The following is a 19,443-nucleotide window of genomic DNA, read 5'->3' on the forward strand; positions in this document are numbered from 1 at the left end:
TGGCTGAATATGGAGCTGTGATGTCTTCCCTGCAACTTAGGTTTTACAAGCTGAGCATAAAAATTCTTTCTTTTTCACTACGTTGTCATGTCTTAACTTGTAGGGTTGCCTTGGTTCTGCAAAATGTATTGTACTTTCCTACTGGTAATAAAGCATCTATTGCCAGGCCAGATTTATTTGCCTCTCCTCGTTCTACATGAGGGAATGAACATATCCTTGTAATAATGCTTAAGAGGAAGAAAAAAAATGTCTGTTTTGTTAATAATTAAGCTGTCAAACATTGAGGAAAGTGAAACTACAGCAAGTCTTGGCACAGCTTGACTTTATATTTGCCTAACAACAATTGCTTAAAGCCTGGGAGTAAACGAGGTGTTTGGACTCAATGTGCAATTTGCAGAGGTCTTTGGAATATTTAAAGACTGAAATGAAAAATGTGAATGCTCAGTTAATTCTTTAAGTGCTGCAACTGTGAGTTTTCTGTGTCAGATTTGCAGTATATTTGGATTCTAGGTTCCTAGACACAAGTTATGCAGAGAGATTGCTATATAACCCTGCTTGGTTCATCGGTTTTCCTATTCAAAAGCATTAACTGGTGACATATTTTATGTGGTCACTTCATCTATTAGCAGATCACACTCTGTGTGCCTAATCATCAGGGATTGCTTGGTTATCTATTTATTTTTTCAAAGGGACTGGTTCACTGTACGATTAAATGCACCATCCAGATTTTTGATGGCTGCAGTTCACATTTTGATTAGCTGTCAACGCAGTGTTGATATAAAGTAACGTGTCATTCTGCATTTTGCATCTGAAGAATTAGGTCATTGTTGCATATTTTCTTCTCTGTGATTATCCCCCCCTCCACACAAAAGAACTCTGACCTGGATTGCCCCAGGCTAAACTGATGTGATCAGATCTCAGAAGCTAATCAAGGTTGCCCCTGATTAGTATTTCAGTGGGAGACCACCAAGGAAGTCCAGGGTCACTACACAGAGGCAGGCACTGGCAAGTCACCTGTATTAATCTCTTGCCTTGAAAACCCCACAGGGTTGTCATAAGTTGGCTATGACTTGATGACACTTTCCGTCACTACCACCCAGAAAGAAAGAAAAAGCATCAACACAGTGGTAGTAGAAAAGTCCCTTGTATCTTGAAGAACAGGCAACATTACAGTTATGGAGCTTCTCCATCCCTCCGTTCCTTAAAAACCAATTCAGGTTTTCAGCAATAAATCAGTTGGCAGTCTGCTTAGCTTTGGGTTTCTATTTACTATTTTTTCCAGAATTGGAATGAAGTACAATAGTTTATAAATGGATTACTGAATTCATCAGTTCTGTTGATTTATGCAGCTGGAATACCTTGCATACTTAAATTCAGTAAGTTAGATGTTTCACAGTAATGGTAAATTGTGCAAGTCTGTTGGAATCAATTTGTATAGCTTAGGTTTTTGTTCACTTGATTTAAGCTCTTGAGCTTTAGATGGCTTTAGCCCATTTTTGTAGGAAATGTCACCCAAAGATGCTCTTGATTCTTTTTTCTTATATCTCATCTGGCAGTATAAAGCTTAGCAAGTCCATGAGAGTGCAAAGACACACAGCCTCGAGTATCTTTATCAGATTTGCCACTGCCTTGTGGAGCTGGCAAGGGTTAGTGTGTCCTTGGTAATTGATAACAGCATTATGTTCTAAAACAAGCCAAGCAGCAGGAAAGGTTGTGATCTGAAACATGGAAACACTTATTTCTTGCTTAGATTTAAAGCGTAGGCTCAAGATTGTTACTGTTCCAATTATTTGTGGAAAACTAGTTCTGTATTTTTCCCAAGCATATATGGATCAACATCTGGAATCCACGGTCAAAGCTTCCCCCCTTAAAGAGTCCAGAAGCGAGGGAGGGGGATGAGATAGTGATGGCAGTGACAACACAATGCTGCCTATGGGAATGGGAGGAACTTGGAGCACTCTTCAAAGTGGCTCTCTCATAGATCTTGTTACGGACTTGATTTTAGCAACTGTTGAATTTCAGGACTTTTTACAAGGGTGCATCACGAACTACGTGATTAATCTTTCATCACTCAGCATTAGTTTTTGTGTACTGTTGTAACTTTTATGCTGTTTTAGACTCAAACAGCAGGAGACGTTTTAGAAAATGAACTGGCACTTTCTTAATTAAATTTCCTTTCTGTGCTACGTGATAGCTAAAGTGAAGCCCATGCTATAGTATGTAACTACCTGAGGTTTACCATTTCTAGCATTTGTATAAAGAAAAGCTGTATTTTACTGATCTGGAAGAATTGACTATGGCACAAAATCAGTCATAAAAATATAAAAAAACCCTCTCAAGCATGTACTGAGCATAGGAAATATAGGACGTGTCGGATGTGTCACTGGTGACCAGGATCAAGATAATTAATGCCACAATATTCCCCATTACTACATATGGTTGTGAAAGTTGGATGATTAAGAAAGCTTATAAGAAAAAAAAATTGATTTGTTTGAAATGTGGTATTGGAGAAGAGTTCTATGGATACCATGAGCAGCCAAAAAGACAAATTAGTGGGTTCTAGATCAGTCAAGCTTGAAGTCTGCCTAGAAGCTAAAATGACTAAACTGAGGCTGTTGTCATGCTTTGTTCAGAACCATGGAAAAAATTCCACAGACATACAGACAGTTTCCATTTGTTCAAACAGTTTGGAATCTGAACTAAATGATCAGCAGATACCAAGAGCCTTATTCTCAGAGAGCATAATGCAAACCATGCAGAATGCCACAGGCAGGAATCATCATGAAATTTTTGAGGTGGATTCCTAAGGTGGCAAGTTAACCACTCAGTGCACCAAATGTACATGGCAAGCCTTACAATTCAACAACCGTTTCATGCACAATCAGAAAATTCTCTGGGGTGAGTGTATTGTTTAGACCAGGGGTGTCAAACATGCAGTTCAGGGGCTGAATCAGGCCCCTGGAGGAATCCTATCATGCCCCTGAGCAACTGGCTGTCATCTAATTCCTTCTTTCTATATTTTGCTTGCTTCCTTCTATATTTTGCTTCCTTCCTTCTTGCTTGCTTTGCAAGGTTTGCTTCTGTTTTCTCCATTGGCTGAAGCTCCTCCCTTGGGGAGAAGGGGGGGGGATGGAGAGCTTGCTTTCCCAGGCTCTCTCAGTAGCACAGCAGAGCTACTGAGCCAGGCCTCTCTTCCTTCCATTGGCTGAGGCTCCTCCCCCTCCTGGTCCCTTGGGAAAGGAAGGAAAGAGCCAGAGCTTCCTTTGCCCAGTTCCCTGGATCCCATGGGAGAAACACAAAGCATCTTTAAGACCAATGAGTGCTAACATTTTAAGCATGTTTTAATTAAAAAAAAAAAGAAATTTGTGTTTGTCTGTATTCTTTATAAGGTTTATATCTCTGCTACCTAATCTTAAATAGGTACACACATGGCCTGGCCCGACATGACCCAGCCCAACAAAGTCTCATTTATGTCAGCTCCAGCCCCCATAACAAATGAGTTTGACACCCCTGGTTTAGACTATGCCTAAGACTGGAGTAAACACCAGGGAGTGAATATTTTAAAGTTGAGAAAATATTATTTTGCAAACACCCTACACACCTGTTTCAGTTTTCTTATTCAGTGCAGTTGGAGTAAATATGACTCCACCACTGTCAGTTACTGTAGTGTACAAAAAATTGCAAGGAAGGAAGGGGACATGAAATATCAGAGGGCAATTGACATTATTAAGGCTTAAGAGAATGGAATTGTAAGAAACTGATGAACAGAGTTTTACCAATTTATCCTCCGGATTTCTCAGGGTCAGTTTGATTCTACTATCCAGATGAGGGCTGGAGATACTCTCTTCCTCTCTTACCATGAATTATTGTGTTTTGTGTTAATTGGCATGGATCAACCTTAATATGTTGTTAGAAGTTTCAGCACCTGTTTTCAACTGTTCTCAAATGTCAAAATAGAGATAGTAGAAGAATACAAGTGTGGAAGTATGTCACAAAATTGTTTATAATTATAATTTATAATTCCATCCCTTAATTCCCCCCACCCGGATTTTATGTTCATTGCTATTAGATATGATTCATTTAATAGGATATAGTGCAGAAACAGTCTGCGTGTCTGTATCATCTTTACTCCCTGTGAGCAACCAGAAGTAATGAAAAGGTTACTGTGCAGGACATAAGAAAGATGTGGTATAAAAATGTGACAGAATACACCAGCATCCTTTCCTCAGTCCAGCATTAATTATTGTTCAGTGTTATATATTCAGATGATCAGGAATTCCTGAAGTACTGCAAAGAGATGGTGTTGGAGCCTGTTTCTGTATCCCTTCCCTGCCCCCCCAGCAGAAGCCTGGAATTTTCTAACTATAGCATTTTGATTACTTTTACTGCGCTTGTCTGTTAATTATTGGGTACCCTAAAGTCTTATATAAAAGACTGGCTACTGACATGACAGGATTACAGTGTAGAGCTTTAAAGGTATCAGAAGGGGAGTGTTAGGGAACCTTCCCTCTATTTATAAGATTGCTGTCAGTACTTATTACTGTAAGACAAATCAAGAGACAGTACATTAAGACTGATTACTCTCTAATGTAATGTAGCTGCAGTTATCCTCCCTAATGAATGGTGCCTTTACTTTCTTCCCAATACCAAGCAATTTCAGTTTCTGTTTATGGTAGCTTGTTTTTCAAGAAACATTAGGAAAGTATATAGTGGTTTCAAACTGCTCTCACTTCTGTTCCCAAGTGTGATGTGGCATTGAATGTTTGGCCTATAGGCTTTCCTACTATTCCTTTAAGGGTTGAGCTAGAGAAGAACATGTCTAGTTTTAACTGCAACTATTAATCCTTTGGGGCAGGGTTTCCCAAACTTTTCTTTCCCATGGCTCGGTTATTTTTACACCTCCTTCGTGGCCCACTAAAATTCGGGGGTGGAGCCAGGAGACTTTGGGAGTGGAGCCAGGAATTAGGTCATTTCCTGTGGTGTCACTTCCAAGTCAAGGGCCAAGTGATGTCACTTCCAGGGCACACTGAACCAAAACACCAAAACCAAAACTCCACCTTTTCCTGTGATGTCACTTCCAGGGCATTCTCCCAAACCTGCCGCTTCTTCTGAAGTAACTTTGTTTTCAGAAAAATCTCTCTCAAACTCATATTGAGCAAAAATGGGGGTGGAAAGTGGGTGGTCTGCAACTTTTTCATACATTCCCAGGGTCCTCTTTTTCCACCCTCACACCTGCATGCACCTGTCTGTTTGTGTGTTCTTCTCCAGCTTGCAAGCATTCCTAATGCCCATGTTCAATTGCCTGCACCACCTACACACCCCTTCCTCAACAGCACTGGCCAGTGTATGCAGTTGGAACTGCTGTTGCCATTGCCATCAGGAATGCCAGCGCTGTGTACCACCCACACTGGGCCCTGGCAGCTGCTGTACCTCAAAATATGCTGACACATTTAGTAGGCCCTTCCTTCAGCTGCTACTACTGGAACCCTTCCTCAAGCTACAACCAAGCTTGCTTGGTTTCAACAAAATCTTTTGACAGTTATTTTTCATACTTTTCCTTTACTGAAACACTGGGAAACTGCTGTGAAAGGTAGCAGAGAATTGTACTGCAGTTAATGAATTAATTTCAAGTTATATAAAGTTCATACAAGCTTTTCTGCTGTTATCCCAAAAAGGATATTTATGAGGGGCTTGCAGCTTTTTACTGGCTGTGTTTCCCATGCCTTTAAAAGCAATCTGTTGTGCAGATATTTAGCCAGTGAACTTCTTTCATTCTTTTTAATATCTACAGGAGGAGTTTAATTTTGGTATCAGACAGCTGTTAAAAGCAGAACCAGTAAAATGGTGCCAAGTTCATAGTACCATCACTTCCAGTGCTGTTGAGATATACCACAGTAATCTCCAATAATCTCTTTCTGCCCCACACTTCTAACTCTGACTCACTCACACAGAAATCTCACAGATAGACCAGCTGGCTACAACTGGGGATGCCAATTTTTCATTGACAGAGTCCCTATGTTTCCAACGATAGTATGATGAACAAAAAAGTTTCATCCAGTAAAAAATGGAAGGAAAGGAAAGGAAAAGAAAGACATGGAAAGAAATAACATAAGAACATAAGAAGAACATAAGAGGAGCCATGTTGGATCAGGCCAGTGGACCATCCAATCCAAAATTCTCTCATACAATGCCCAAAAAGCACCAGAATGTCCACCAGTGGGGCCAGGGCACTAGAACCCCTCCCACTGTTGCTTCCCCCCACCCCCAGTACCATGAATACAGACAGGGCATCCCTTGCAGAAGGAAAAAGAAAGAAGGGGGGACAAAGGGGGAAAAAGCCTTCCTCACCATCAGATGACCCCAGCCAGCAACAATTCTGCCCAGGGGTCATTTGGTAAAAAAAATAGCTACTAGAATGCCCACTCCCCACCACTCCCGGGTGAAAAAAAACACACCCCTTCTTTGCCGCTCAGGCCTCCAGGAGAAATCTCCCCAAAAGAACATACTGCTAGGCACATGAAAACTCATACTTTGAAGAACACTTCATGGATCTAAAGTGCCTGCGGATGCCAGCTTTTCTCTCTAACAGTGAGAGAGGGATTGAAGGAAGGAGAGGCAGCCCAGCTCCTCTCTGCACAACACAGAGACAGGGGAAGGAAGGAAGCCAAACAGAACTCAGGCTTTGCAGTCTGTGTCAGTCTTCAAGGCTAGTTTTTCTCTGCACAGCAGAGAGACGGTGGAAGGAAGCAGAGCAGAAGTCATGATTTGCTGGGGGGCGAGGCTAGCTTTGGCTTTTCTTGTGACCCGGTAGTGAGGCTTCCATGGCCTGGTACCGGGTTCTGACCCTGCAAATGGGAAACAGTGCTTTGGGATAAATATAGGAAGGGTCTCAGTTGAAATGAGATCAGGGGGGTAGTTTAAGCTGAGTGAAACTCAGACTTGCTGCACAGCTCTCTGTAGTTATTTATATACATTTGCACCCTGATTATTTTGAAATAAATATTGGTGTTCTGTGTAAAGGTGAGGTGTAGGAAATAAATCAGGTGTTTTTAATATGATTTGTAATGAATAATAGCTGTCATGATTGAGCAACTTTTCATGTGCTTCCATTTTCTTTTCATAATGTTCCCCACAAAATTCCATAATTTCCCTCCATACAAAGAACCACTTTGGGTTATTGGGGGTAGATGGATGCTTCTTCCATTTTGGGGGGGGGGGGGTTGCGTAGTGCTGAGAGAAATAAAGGTAGTTCAGGGTGAAGGCAATGCCTTTCCAGATAGCATTATACATACATGTGCTCACTCTCAGCTCAAGAGACTTGTTCTCAGTGATTTTGTCTTGTAGTCAAATGTGCTAGGTAATACACTATTAGAAAGAAAAATTGAATTAAAAACTACTTAGTTTTTTTGGAAAATACTGGAGACTCCTGAAAAGTGCATCTCCCACCCTGCGTAGTATACTGTAGAAAAAACAGGCAAGTCTTAAATAATAACTACCTGAAAGACTGTCTCTACCTTCCATTGTCAAGCAGGCTTTTTTCTGCATTAAGCTTCCTCCTCAAGATCTACGGTTTTCAAAATATTTTCTACTTTGTATCTGTGTAATTTCTTTTCCTTTAGGGATCTTTGTACTGACTTTTTCTACAGATTTTGATTAAGGGATTTTTATAGTCACCTTTCATCTTGTGAGCTGTACATCTTGTGTGAGTAGCAAGGATACCTACAGTAACAGTGTTAGAGAGCTGTGAGGTAAAAACTTGCAGAGAGAGAGACTTTGTAAATGTACTATCAGGCAATAGCAACAGTTGCATGCCTGTGAAGGAAGCTTTGTTTTCCATGCTTCTGACATATTGTGCATAGAGATATAGCATGTACTTCTTCTCTGCATACAATTCCAGGGTGCTTGAAAGAAAGGTGTGGACTTTTGAGCCAATTCATATAAAATAGCACCATGCAGAATCACCTTGGTGGGGTCCATTTCTGAACTAGCCACCATCCTCTGTTTGTATCGTGGTGCCATCTTGTGGAACTATATTTCTCCTGATGGTTTAGCAGTTATTGTTGCTGTCATGGGAACTGAGCTGCCACACACACACACACGTGTGTGTGTCATGGGAGCTGCCACACACACACACACACACACACAAACACCACCCAGGTAGTGGTGCTTATATACTAGCCCAGCATTGCCACAGTGATTTACACCAGCTCTCACTTGCACATCTCTGTTCCCAGGACTGGTGCAAAGCCCTCTTACTGATGTGTGGCAGTAAACTCTAGAAGAAGCCAGTAGGCCTGCCTGTTGCTTTGCTTTGTGGTGATATGTGACATTTCATTTGTGCTATCATCAAATCAATTCTAATTGTGCACTTTCTCTCCCCCTTTTGTTCTGTACAGAGTGCCCTTGAAAGTAGAACAGGCCAACAATGCACGTGATGCCTTGGCAAAAACGGTGTACAGTCATCTTTTTGACCATGTGGTGAATAGGGTAAATCAATGTTTTCCTTTTGAGACGTCATCCTTTTTTATTGGCGTCCTGGATATTGCAGGCTTTGGTAAGTGTGTTTTAATTAGTCTGCCTGTAATCCTGCCATTAAGCAAGCATTAAAGAATATCATTTTTATTTAAGCATTGTGCTAAGTGCAGAGTGAGCATTATCTAGTGAATTCCTGAGGCTGTGTCTGATATTAGTAATAGAATTCACTGAATAACTTCACACACAAAAAAATGGGTACAACATGTTGGTGATCTCTAGTTGTCATGAGTTGGGCAAATGCATTTCATTGTCGCAGCTTCCTCCTAGGTATTTTTGGGGTAAGTACTATTGAGTTCAATGGAATTTACTTTTTATAAGGTTGCATAGTGCTTGAGCTTTAGCTTTCCCCTACTCTTTAAAGATGCAAAAAGGATTCCTTTTTAAGCTAACCGGAGACCTTTCTTTCAGGTAAATACCGGATGATGTTTGGTAGCACATGGAAATATGTTCATGGTGTTTGTTGTATGTTTTTTAAAATGAAAATTCATTTGTTTCTTCTACATGCTGAGAAAGCCACTCTTCCCCACCTTATGTCACATCACAATCTCCTAGATTAGTGGAGGATATGCTTCTGGTTCTCCCCACCCCCCAACACACGCACCATTTATATGCCAGACTGCGGGCATATGGATCAGTTTTTGCAGTTGTTGCTCTCTGCTTATGAAACTCTGAAAATTCTGAGTTTTGGATAGCTTTGCAATACTTCTTGAAAATTCAGATTCAATTTGTATGGCAGGGTAAAAAGAAGTAAGATTTAGGATGTACATTATTCCATTTATATTTTAATTTCCACTTTAGAGTTTGAAGGAATTATGTTTAAGACCTAAAAGATCTTCCCAACACAATCAGTAGTAGTAGGTTGTAGCCTATACTTTTTATCACTATGTTTCACATGCTCTCAGTTATGCTGCATGTTACTTGCCTTGAACTCAACAGAAATTATGGGTTAAATATGAAGAAAAAGCGAGGCTATGTGCTCTTACGCTCCAGATGGAATTTTAATTGGAGGGGAATGGATCAATTAAAAGACTGTCTGAATGCAGTTAACATCAGTTATCTAATCAGAGCACATTTTCATGTTGTAAAATTCAACTATGATTTAGTCTAATTTCTGTTTTTTAATACAGCTCTTACTGTACAGAACTAAAGACCTGATGTTTTAACTCAATCTCCTAATTTGCCATTGTATTACAAGAGCACTCTGTGTGCTGAATTCTTCCTCTTGAACATTTTTATCACTTTATTTTACAGAATATTTTGAACACAACAGCTTTGAACAATTTTGCATTAACTACTGTAATGAGAAGCTGCAGCAGTTCTTTAATGAAAGGATTCTCAAAGAGGTAACTTAGATCACACCATGCAGTTGACTGCATTCAGGAAGATTTCTTTCTGAACAGAGCATGCAGCTGCCACCACACTTACTGTATTTGCAGTGCAGGGCCTCATATAGGATTACCATTGGCAATGCAATTGGGGATTGCCTTGTAGAATGATTGCAAGCTAGTTTCTAAAGTCTTGCTCAGTTTTGAGCATCTCCAATAAAATCCATTTCATTTTAATTTAAAAGTCTGCTTTTGGATCAGCTTTATCAGAATTAATCTTGTATGCCTTGCTGTTTTTTCCATTAGCATTTATTGTTGTGTACACTCAGTATGAATGCTTTCAAGTCTTACAGTGCCATCCTAAATAGAGCTATGTCCTTCTAAGCCAAAGTGGCCAAACTTGCTTAACATAAGAGCCACATAGAATAAATGTCAAATGTTTGAGAGCCGTAAGACATGAATATCAGATGTTTGAGAGCCACAAGGATGGAAGGCAAATAGATGGGGGAAGGGAGAGGTGAAAAGAAAGCAACTTTTCACTTTAAATGCATTCTCTAAGCCACCAGCTGGCTTGGTTTGGAGAAGTGATTTAAAGAGAGAAATACCAACGGGATGGCCAATGGGATGATGGGGGTTTTGAGAGCCACATAATATGTGTGAAAGAGCCACATGTGGCTCCTGAGTTGCAGTGTGGCCACCCCTGTTCTAAGCCCATTGACTTAGAAAAGATGTAACTCTACTGAGAAATGGCAATTGAAAGCTGGCTGTGGTGTATTGGTTAAGAGTGATGGACTCTAATCTAGAGAACTGGGTTTAATTCCCCACTCCTCCACATGCAGACAGTTGGGTGCCCTTGGGTCAGTCACAGTTCTTTCAGAGCTCTCTCAGCCCCACATACCTCATGAGGTATCTATCGTGAGGAGAGGAAGGGAAGGTGATTGTAAGCTGCTCTGAGACTCCTTCGAGTAGTGATGGGTGGGGTATAAAACCAACTCTTCTCTTCTTCAATGTTACAAAACTTGAAAATAGTGAAGAAAAAGTTTTAAATAACTTTTTCACTTTTTGGTTTGTTTTTCTAGTGCATATGATCCAAAGGGAGGAATGATACTACGAGATAGGCTGCAGGACAAGAATAAGTTGAAAAGGGTTAGCCTTAATAACAGCTCTAACACTTGGAAGGAGGCAGGAGACGAGGGCATGATTGTTGAAGATACCCAATGGTCATATATTGTCTAGGAGAAGAATGAAAGAGATGAGAGAAGAGGTTTGCTCTGGAGACCAGAAAAATACGGATTACAGTGTTTAGGCACTTCAGACAAAAATGTTTTAGCTATTTCAAAATGATTTTGTGTCCTAAAGGTAAGATAGTTTAAGGTTGCAGGGCAGTACATCACTAGGGACTTCTTCCATGGCACAATCAGCCTGGCAGGAAATAAATATAGACAGACCAGAAGAGATGTGTTGGTGTGCTAGTATAAGAGGCATGAGAAAATGTGCACTGAAGCAAAACTTTCATGACAATTTCAATGTTTTCATTATAGGAGCAAGAACTTTACCAGAAAGAAGGTTTAGGCGTCAACGAAGTACATTATGTAGATAATCAAGACTGTATAGGTATGTGCGCAAAACATTTGGCTCTTGGTTGCATGAGAAATGAGAAAGTTTCTTGCTGTTTCTGTATCCTGTTAGAGAGGAAAGGTGGGTTTGGGGGTCTGTGAAAAATGTACATCAAAATGGAATGTGCTTTTGGTTTCTAAATTATGATACCCACCACATTTGTGTTTTTGTGCCTTGTAGTTTATAAACTCATTATGTGCTAGAACTATAGATTAATTTAGTAACCAGTGGCTGTCTATGCAAAGTTCTAGATATCTTGGCTATTGGTGGCACCGTGTGTGTGTTTGCAGGCTTTTGATCCAGCAACATTGCACCTTTGTCAACAATCTAACCAAAGATACCTTGAGTTCTGTATTTATTAATTTTGTTATTACACTTAACTTATTGGTTTATGTTACACAGATTTGATTGAAGCAAAATTAATTGGTGTTCTTGATATCCTGGATGAAGAAAATCGCCTTCCCCAACCGAGTGATCAACACTTCACTTCTATGGTACACCAGAAACACAAAGATCACTTCAGACTCTCAGTAGGTTTATTTTTTATTTTACTATTAATAGGTTTCCAGGCTAGATATTGTCATAAGTAAAAGAACTGTATATCTCCTATTCTGCCACTTCCCTTTTTCTGTTAATATTTAAGGATGTTTTCATGTGTGAAACTGTTAACAAGGTGTTTCAGTTGTTCTGGTTTTAGGTGTGGATGAGTGTACATTTGAATTCAGCATGAAAGTATATTTTCTCTTGGATTTTAGCACTATTTTTACCCCATGATTATCCAGTTGAATTTTAGTGCCCAGAAGAAGCCAGAACTAAGAGGGGTTTTGGTTATCATGGTACTTCCACAGTGTTGTCGCCAATATGTTTTTGGCTATTGTGTTGGATGATCATTTGACATTCACTGTTACAGTTTACAAAAATAACAATATGACTGTTTTTGACAGTCTTTTATACAAGTGGCCAACTGTGCAGGTTGCTGCCAGGATTTCACCTCTGTGTGGGCACCTGTTTTGCTGCATGGATAATCACTGTTAGCCTGCTTGTTGTAGAAGCAGTGTGGTAACAGCATGAAGGGCGGGGGGAGAGTTTTGGTGGTGGTCCTTGTGGATGTTATCCTTTATCTTTCAGGGAAGATAAGCCTAATTATTTACAGCAAATACTCTTGATTACTGTGACAAGCTGTATAGTTACTGGAAGTGGTTGAGCATTTTCTCTGGCTTTAGGAGAAAAGTGATTATTATTGACAAGTTTAGACAATTTAGCACTTTCTCCAAAACTTATTTTCCTTATGGAAATAATTAAAGGGAGATAAAGATATAAATCCAGTGCACATTTTCTGCACATCTGATATGGTGGGCCTTTGTGTGGACTTGAATCCCTGCCTATAAAACTGGTCAGTGTGGGACCAGTGTGGGGTTTGGCACGCTAGTCCAATACCAGTTACTTGTATTCAAATTATTGCTCTTCCAATTAAACATATTTAAGATAAATTGAAAGTAATGCAGAGCAGCTGTCTGGGCATTCCAAATAAAGCATTACTTGTTTTAAACTCCACAGAGGACTTGTCTATCTATTACATGTTAAAATGGGGCACCTTCAAGAAATAAGTTTATGATCTGTGGTCTTTGATTTTCTGCATAGTCATGGATCTGTGTTTTTTTTTTTCCTTCCCCACCCTTTTTTTGGGGGGGGGGGTAATTGTAGGTACCTAGGAAGTCTAAACTGGCTGTTCACAGAAACGTCCGAGATGATGAGGGCTTCATAATCAGACATTTTGCAGGAGCAGTATGCTATGAGACAGTAAGCGAACTTGATTTTCTTAAGTGTGTCACTTTCTGTATTGCGTTTCAAATAGTTTAATAATAATAATAAAAGATTAGTTAATACATCATAAGACATGGTTTGGCAAATGAAGAAGGCTCAGCTGTGTGAAACGCTAAGAATTTCATGTTGTATACAAGCTTATTGATGTTTACAATCCATTAGACTGAGAAGCTTACAAGCTTTAATTTTATTTAAGACATTTTATCTCACCTTTTCCATGTCAAGCCCACAAGTCAGCTAATAACCATAAAATTGCGCTAAAATATTAATTAAAATATTTCAGTCTATAAAATCCAGAAAAATATTACTGTAATCATCAAAGGCCTGTGGAACATCTTCATTTGCTGTCTGAAGGCCAGAAGGGAGCTTGTGATATGATGATTACGGGACGGAGGAAGAAATGAAATGATGTGCCACCGCGAAACACACCCTGCTCCTTATGTATGCTAGCCTTTTCTCTAAGACTATCCTTAATATCCTTCAAATAGTAATACAATTCACAGTTAAAATAACCATTTTTAAAAAACACAGAGTAAGGGTGTGTTAAGGGAGTGAAGTTTGTCAATGACTTCATATAGTTACAAAATCACTGTTGGTTTTTTCCTATAATTTCTTATCTATGGTGTGGTGACCCCATAGATCACCTCTTAAGCAATGACTATAAAGTTATTCAGATAATCCAAACTTTTTTAAAATCATGATATCAATACCAGCTTCTTTCCCACTGTTTGGAAAAGTGTTCTCATTACTCATAATTGCTTTTTAATGAATTCATTAGAAGTGAGATTCAAATGATCGTTCTGATCTTCCACAAAGTCTACTCAAGCATCACGTTGAATGTTACACTTCTAAAAGGCAAAAAGCCTGCCTTCTTTCTGGCTCCCAAGAACTTAGGCTATGGTATCATTAGATGGTTGTGAGTATAGCATGCCTGAAGGTGGGTTAAACTTGCCAGTTTATGGTATATCCTGTGCAGAGTTACTTCAGTCTATGCTAACTGAAATCAGTATTGCACTATTAAGCCAGTAGGTGACTTGAGAATATGAGAATTCTTGATTTACTACCACTGAGCCACAGCTCCTAAAAGATCCCGTGCAGCTGCCTTATGCTAAATCAGACCATTGGTCCACCAGGGTCAATATTGTCTTCTCAGACTGACGGCCGCTCTTCAAGGTCTCACGCTGAGGTATTTCACATTACCTGCTGCCTAATCCTTTTTAACTGGAGATGCTGAGGACTGAATCTGGAACCTTTTGCATGTCAAGCACAGCCTCTGCTAGGCTGGCTTTTAACAATCAGTTAGTCTTCAGTTTCTTTTTTTTTGTGTTATTGAACAATGTTTTAAAGATCCATTTTATACAGATTTATTCTTGAACTCTATGTGCAATACTAACCTTTGCTTGGATTCAGCAGTAATTTCCACAGACAGAAGGGCTCTTCATCCGTTGATTGCAGGTTTCCTATTTCCCATTCCCACTGCAGCCCAAAATGCTTCCTTGAAAATGTGTTTTTCTGGGGGGTAGGGAACCCAAACTGAGGAGGGAGGACAGCTGCAGCTAGACCTGGCCAGTGAGCCAGTCCTTGATTGACCCACACTCCTGGACTGAGCCACAGTTGGTTCCCCCCCCCACACACACACTTGTGCTTCCTCTGAAGAGATGTGGGGTGGACAAACACCAGTGCCTTTTCCAAGGGCAGGCACCTGTCATTCAAATATAATGATGCTATTTTAAGTTGAATTGTAATGATCAGTTGATTATCTGGATCTCAGTAGACAAGCATTTGTTTCAAGGCTTTTTTTTTTTGCACATGAATGTAGTTTCTGTACATTTTCTATGCAGCTGTACTCTCCTCTGCAACTAAATGACTTAACTGAAAGTATTGAAGTGATGAAGGTTTTTTGTTTGTTGGACTTATGATTCCTCATTTGTACATGCCGGTTGTTGCATGATTCTGTAGTCATCATGTGATAAAATGACAGGTATGGACTGTCTCTCATACGTAACTGCATCATTATCTTCCCTAGACTCAGTTTGTAGAAAAAAACAACGATGCTCTGCACATGTCCCTTGAATCTCTTATATGTGAATCCAAAGATAAATTCGTCCGTCAGCTTTTTGAATCCAACACTAACAACAACAAAGACGCTAAACAAAAAGCAGGAAAACTTAGTTTCATCAGCGTGGGAAATAAATTCAAGGTATGGACTTGCAAAAAGGGATTAGTTTTATTGTACTGATTCCATTTTGAATGGCAATAATAGGACTCTTAAGGATGGGAAAATAAGGTGCATTCGGTATCATGTGGTATCATGTACAGTGCTAAACATGCTTACTCAGAAGCAACTGCCACAGAATTCAGGGCTCTTTGCTCAAGAATGTTCAAAATTAATAACCACAGATGAATCTAAGGCTGCAGTCCAAAGGTCCCATACCCGGGAGTGGGTCAACTGAATAGCACAAGGCTTGCTTCCAAGTAGACCTGGTTAAGATTCATCTGTAATTCTAATAAAGCCATTGAAACTCATAGTGATCACTACCTCATTGTTCTGAATTCAACAAGTTAATCATTCATTAACTTATTTTAATCTGCCCTGAATCTAGTGCCCATCAACTCAATTGGGAGCTCTCAAGTCTTTGTATTATGAGAGAGGAAGCACTCTCTCCTTTCTTTCCCACCAGCCTAATTATCTACATTTATCTACTCTCCCCCTCCATCAATGTAAAGTATTAGAAGTTGCTCTAACAGAGTAATGTAATAGCTTGGAGAAAAGTTATACTCAGGTCAATTAATTTCTCTCTTTCCTGAACAGTAGTAGTTGATGCTTTTTTCCTTTGTTCTTTGCTGTACATCTAACCTCTGTACTTTCTGTTCTTCTGAATGTTAAGCCTTCTCTCTTTTCTGCTTCCTTTCCCTGTTCATCAGTTTTTACTTTAGTTGGCTTATACCAGCTCAGGATGGCTGGAGGGAGCTATAGGGAAGTTGAAAGGAAAAGCAGGCAAAGGTAAAACCAAGGGCTGCAGGTAAATGTATCACATTTATGGACTGCTTATTTGTCAAACTGCTGTAATTTCAGCCAGTTCGCTCATTTTCAGCACATCACTTTTGCTTCACATAACACTAGAGAATTGTGTCTCTACTTACAGCAGCTTTTTGAGTTCTGTACTGATTTTTCTTCATTAATCCATATATTGACCATGTCTGGCCAGAAAATTTCTAATGGGAAAATGTAGTAGGCATGCAGAAAGAGCATTTGCACTACAGAAAGCAAGGAAAGACCCAAATAATTAATGGCAGAAAGGCTTCTCATTACTGATCTTTATGGAAAGAAGAGTACATAATGAAACTGAGTAGTGAAATTTAGTTTAAAGCCTGGGGTCATCTCCAGCACTGATATAGTAGCTAGATTTATATTTGGAACATTAACAATACAGTATTCATATTTGCTAAATGTTGACTTTCGTACATAAAGAATTACATAGCTTGGATCTTGCCTTGATTTCCATGGCTGTAAGGGGTGGACAATATTTGCCAATTCCTTCTTCCCTTGCAACCCCTAACACCCTCCAAAATGCTGTTCCTAGGAGATGGAGGGTCCCTTAGGAATATTAGGGAGGGAACTGGAGGTCTCCTGTGGAAGACAAGAATCAGTGAAAATCTCCCCTTGCACTCACAGAAATCTAGGCAGGATCCAAGTCTATGGGTATACTTGAATTTTTGTGCAGATGTTCATTGAAAAAAATGTAATGCCAGTCGGCTTCATCCCCCTCCCAGTAAATCCTCTGATAGTTAACTAGCAAATATGAAAGTGAAAAATAGTTCACATTAAGCAAACATGATGACATTCTGTCATTATCTTGCATGACAGTAGCATCTGCTTTAGAGACCTCTTTTCCAAATATTTGAACTATCCTGAGTTGTAAATGTAAACTGGGTGGGAGAGTTGTAGGCTTGCTGCTTCCAATCCAGAAATCCATATAGTGATAGTAACCTCTCCCCTATATGCTTTCCTGCTGAGTAATTGTTGGCAAATAGCTGACTGAATGCTGCAGTTATTGATTATACACTAGTTATGCTTTATAATCAGCATACCCTCCGCCACAAAAAAACCCAGACCAATCTTTGATCTTGAACATCTAGCCTTGGTTTGTATCCAGCCATCCACACACTTTGCAGTGCAGGATTTTCCTGCTTCCCCCTTCTGCTCCAACCCAGTTATCCTCCAAAGTTTTATTGCTCTCTCAGTAGACCCTCAGGAAAAGCAAAATGCACAGTAAGAATGCAGGGCAATCGGCTGCAGTTGCTGCTCCCTTTTGTGCGGTTGGAAGAATGACATTGTTGGATTCATGCCACTGTGACAGTACAGTTGCTGAAGGAAAGAAATATGCGAGCAATGAACTTGTGCAAGTGGAACTGTCTCATGAGATGGACATTGGAGAAACCCTTGTGTGTGCAGGAACTCTGTCAGAGTGGAAAGTCTTGGCTCTAGATGGCTGAAGCAAAAATAGTTCATGGACTGTATGACTTTATACTGCAGGTGGTGGGGAATGTGTGATGCCACCCCTACATAGGCAACAAATGTATTTATTTACTCTATTAATTGCATCAGCAGTAAACAGTGTTCAAAATTTATAACTACAATTTTAAAACAATAAGCAGTTATAAAAATTAAACCCATTCAGTAATTAAACCCTCCATAATGCAATTTTAAAAAAATCTCTCAGGACACAGAAAATGTAGAATCTTCTTCTTGTTCAGGTGATGAACAAAATGTGCAAGTTTCACTAGCCTTCTGAAGACTGCAATGCTTTCTAAGTAGGTTGTCCTGTATATATTGTATGTAAGACCCTGTTTTATGTTCTCTGCCTACATGGTGCTCACTGATGGGGATTTTTTAAAGTGAGCTGCTGGACTAGTTTTCAGTCAAGAGGATTGTGGCTTAGGCTTCTCTGACACATTGGACATGCTAGTTTATTATAGGTATCACCCCTATCCCTATGCAGCCCCCTCCTATAGCACTATCTGTGATGGGCTTTATGTTCTGGTTGGAAATCACTTTCCACAAGCTTGTCCTTTGTGATACCTGCTTGTTTCACGTTCAGTGTCTGATAACTAATGTTCACTGAGTTTCTGCTTGTGTTGCTAACTCTGTTCAACCAAGAGTGTAGTATGTGAGGCTGTTGGTGCTAACGTGGCAGTTCTGTGAAGGACACTCTGTCGGGACCTATGTGCATGTTTGACTGCTCGTTTCTATTTGAGCAACTGCTTGTGCACATGAAAAGCTAGCATGAAGCCATCTTGCAATCAGTTGTGCATCCTGCTGTGTGTGTTAAGCTGGGAAATCTCCCTATTGAAACACATGCTTTTGTTTTTACAGACTCAGCTAAACCTGCTGCTGGAAAAGCTCCGCAGTACTGTAAGTAAAACACAACACTTGTGCAGATATAATCTCAGTTGCTGTGTGTCAGACTCCATTTTGTTCATATTTTGGTCTTTACGTTAAATCTAATGTAGATGAATACCTAAAATGGTTCACTGCATGAATGCATTGTTTGTATTTATAAAGCTACATTTGCTCAACAGGCAAGTTGTTGCAGTAAAGTTAAAAATGTATTGTGTATAGCCATTGGCCATTGCAAAACAGAACCCGAACAACAAAGTACTTTATGCTGACCTAGAGCAGGGCTGAAAAATTGCTCACTAGAATAAAAAAGTGGGGAGGTTTGGAGATGAGGCGTTGGGTGCTATGGAATCACACCCCCTCTAGAAGAAAAATGGTGGGTAGCTGCTCGCCTAACTGCCTGCATTCCTGTAGACCTTTTTAGTCATATATGTCTTGTAAACACTGGGACATACCCTCTTTCCTCTTGTACTGTGAGGCTATAGGAGCACGGAAACAGAGAGCTGCATTGTCCTGCCCCCTGTTCAATGGGGAAGCCCCTCCCAGCTTCATTGTGCCAACAGGCAACAACAGAAGGGCAGGGAGAACTTCACAGTTTTTGTGTACAAGGCTGGGAAATGAGACAGAGGCTGGGTTGATTCAGTCTCAGCAAGAGTCAGTTCAGACTAATTTTTCGTGATCATTGGTGGTCCCAGTGTGTTGGTATTGCAAATTCATTTTACAAATGTTCAGATTGAAAAA

The 19,443-nt window shown here is 39.9% G+C and overlaps 1 protein-coding gene across 6 annotated transcripts in view; it reads left to right on the forward strand.

Moving 5' to 3' along the window:
* MYO6 (myosin VI) overlaps positions 1 to 19,443 on the forward strand; it is a 192,315-nt gene that overhangs the window by 115,481 nt on the left and 57,391 nt on the right. For 5 of the 6 annotated variants that reach the window (XM_060236220.1, XM_060236240.1, XM_060236263.1 and 2 more), the window contains exons 13-19: positions 8,397 to 8,554; positions 9,787 to 9,878; positions 11,402 to 11,474; positions 11,880 to 12,007; positions 13,182 to 13,277; positions 15,328 to 15,501; positions 18,679 to 18,717. In XM_060236220.1, coding sequence (XP_060092203.1) covers positions 8,397 to 8,554; positions 9,787 to 9,878; positions 11,402 to 11,474; positions 11,880 to 12,007; positions 13,182 to 13,277; positions 15,328 to 15,501; positions 18,679 to 18,717 — 760 coding nt within the window. Of the gene's footprint in view, positions 1 to 8,396; positions 8,555 to 9,786; positions 9,879 to 11,401; positions 11,475 to 11,879; positions 12,008 to 13,181; positions 13,278 to 15,327; positions 15,502 to 16,226; positions 16,495 to 18,678; positions 18,718 to 19,443 lie in introns of those variants that run through there. The other variant, XM_060236257.1, reaches the window with a different exon arrangement.

Source organism: Heteronotia binoei, chromosome 1 (assembly GCF_032191835.1).
Source record: "Heteronotia binoei isolate CCM8104 ecotype False Entrance Well chromosome 1, APGP_CSIRO_Hbin_v1, whole genome shotgun sequence".
NCBI lineage: Eukaryota > Metazoa > Chordata > Lepidosauria > Squamata > Gekkonidae > Heteronotia > Heteronotia binoei.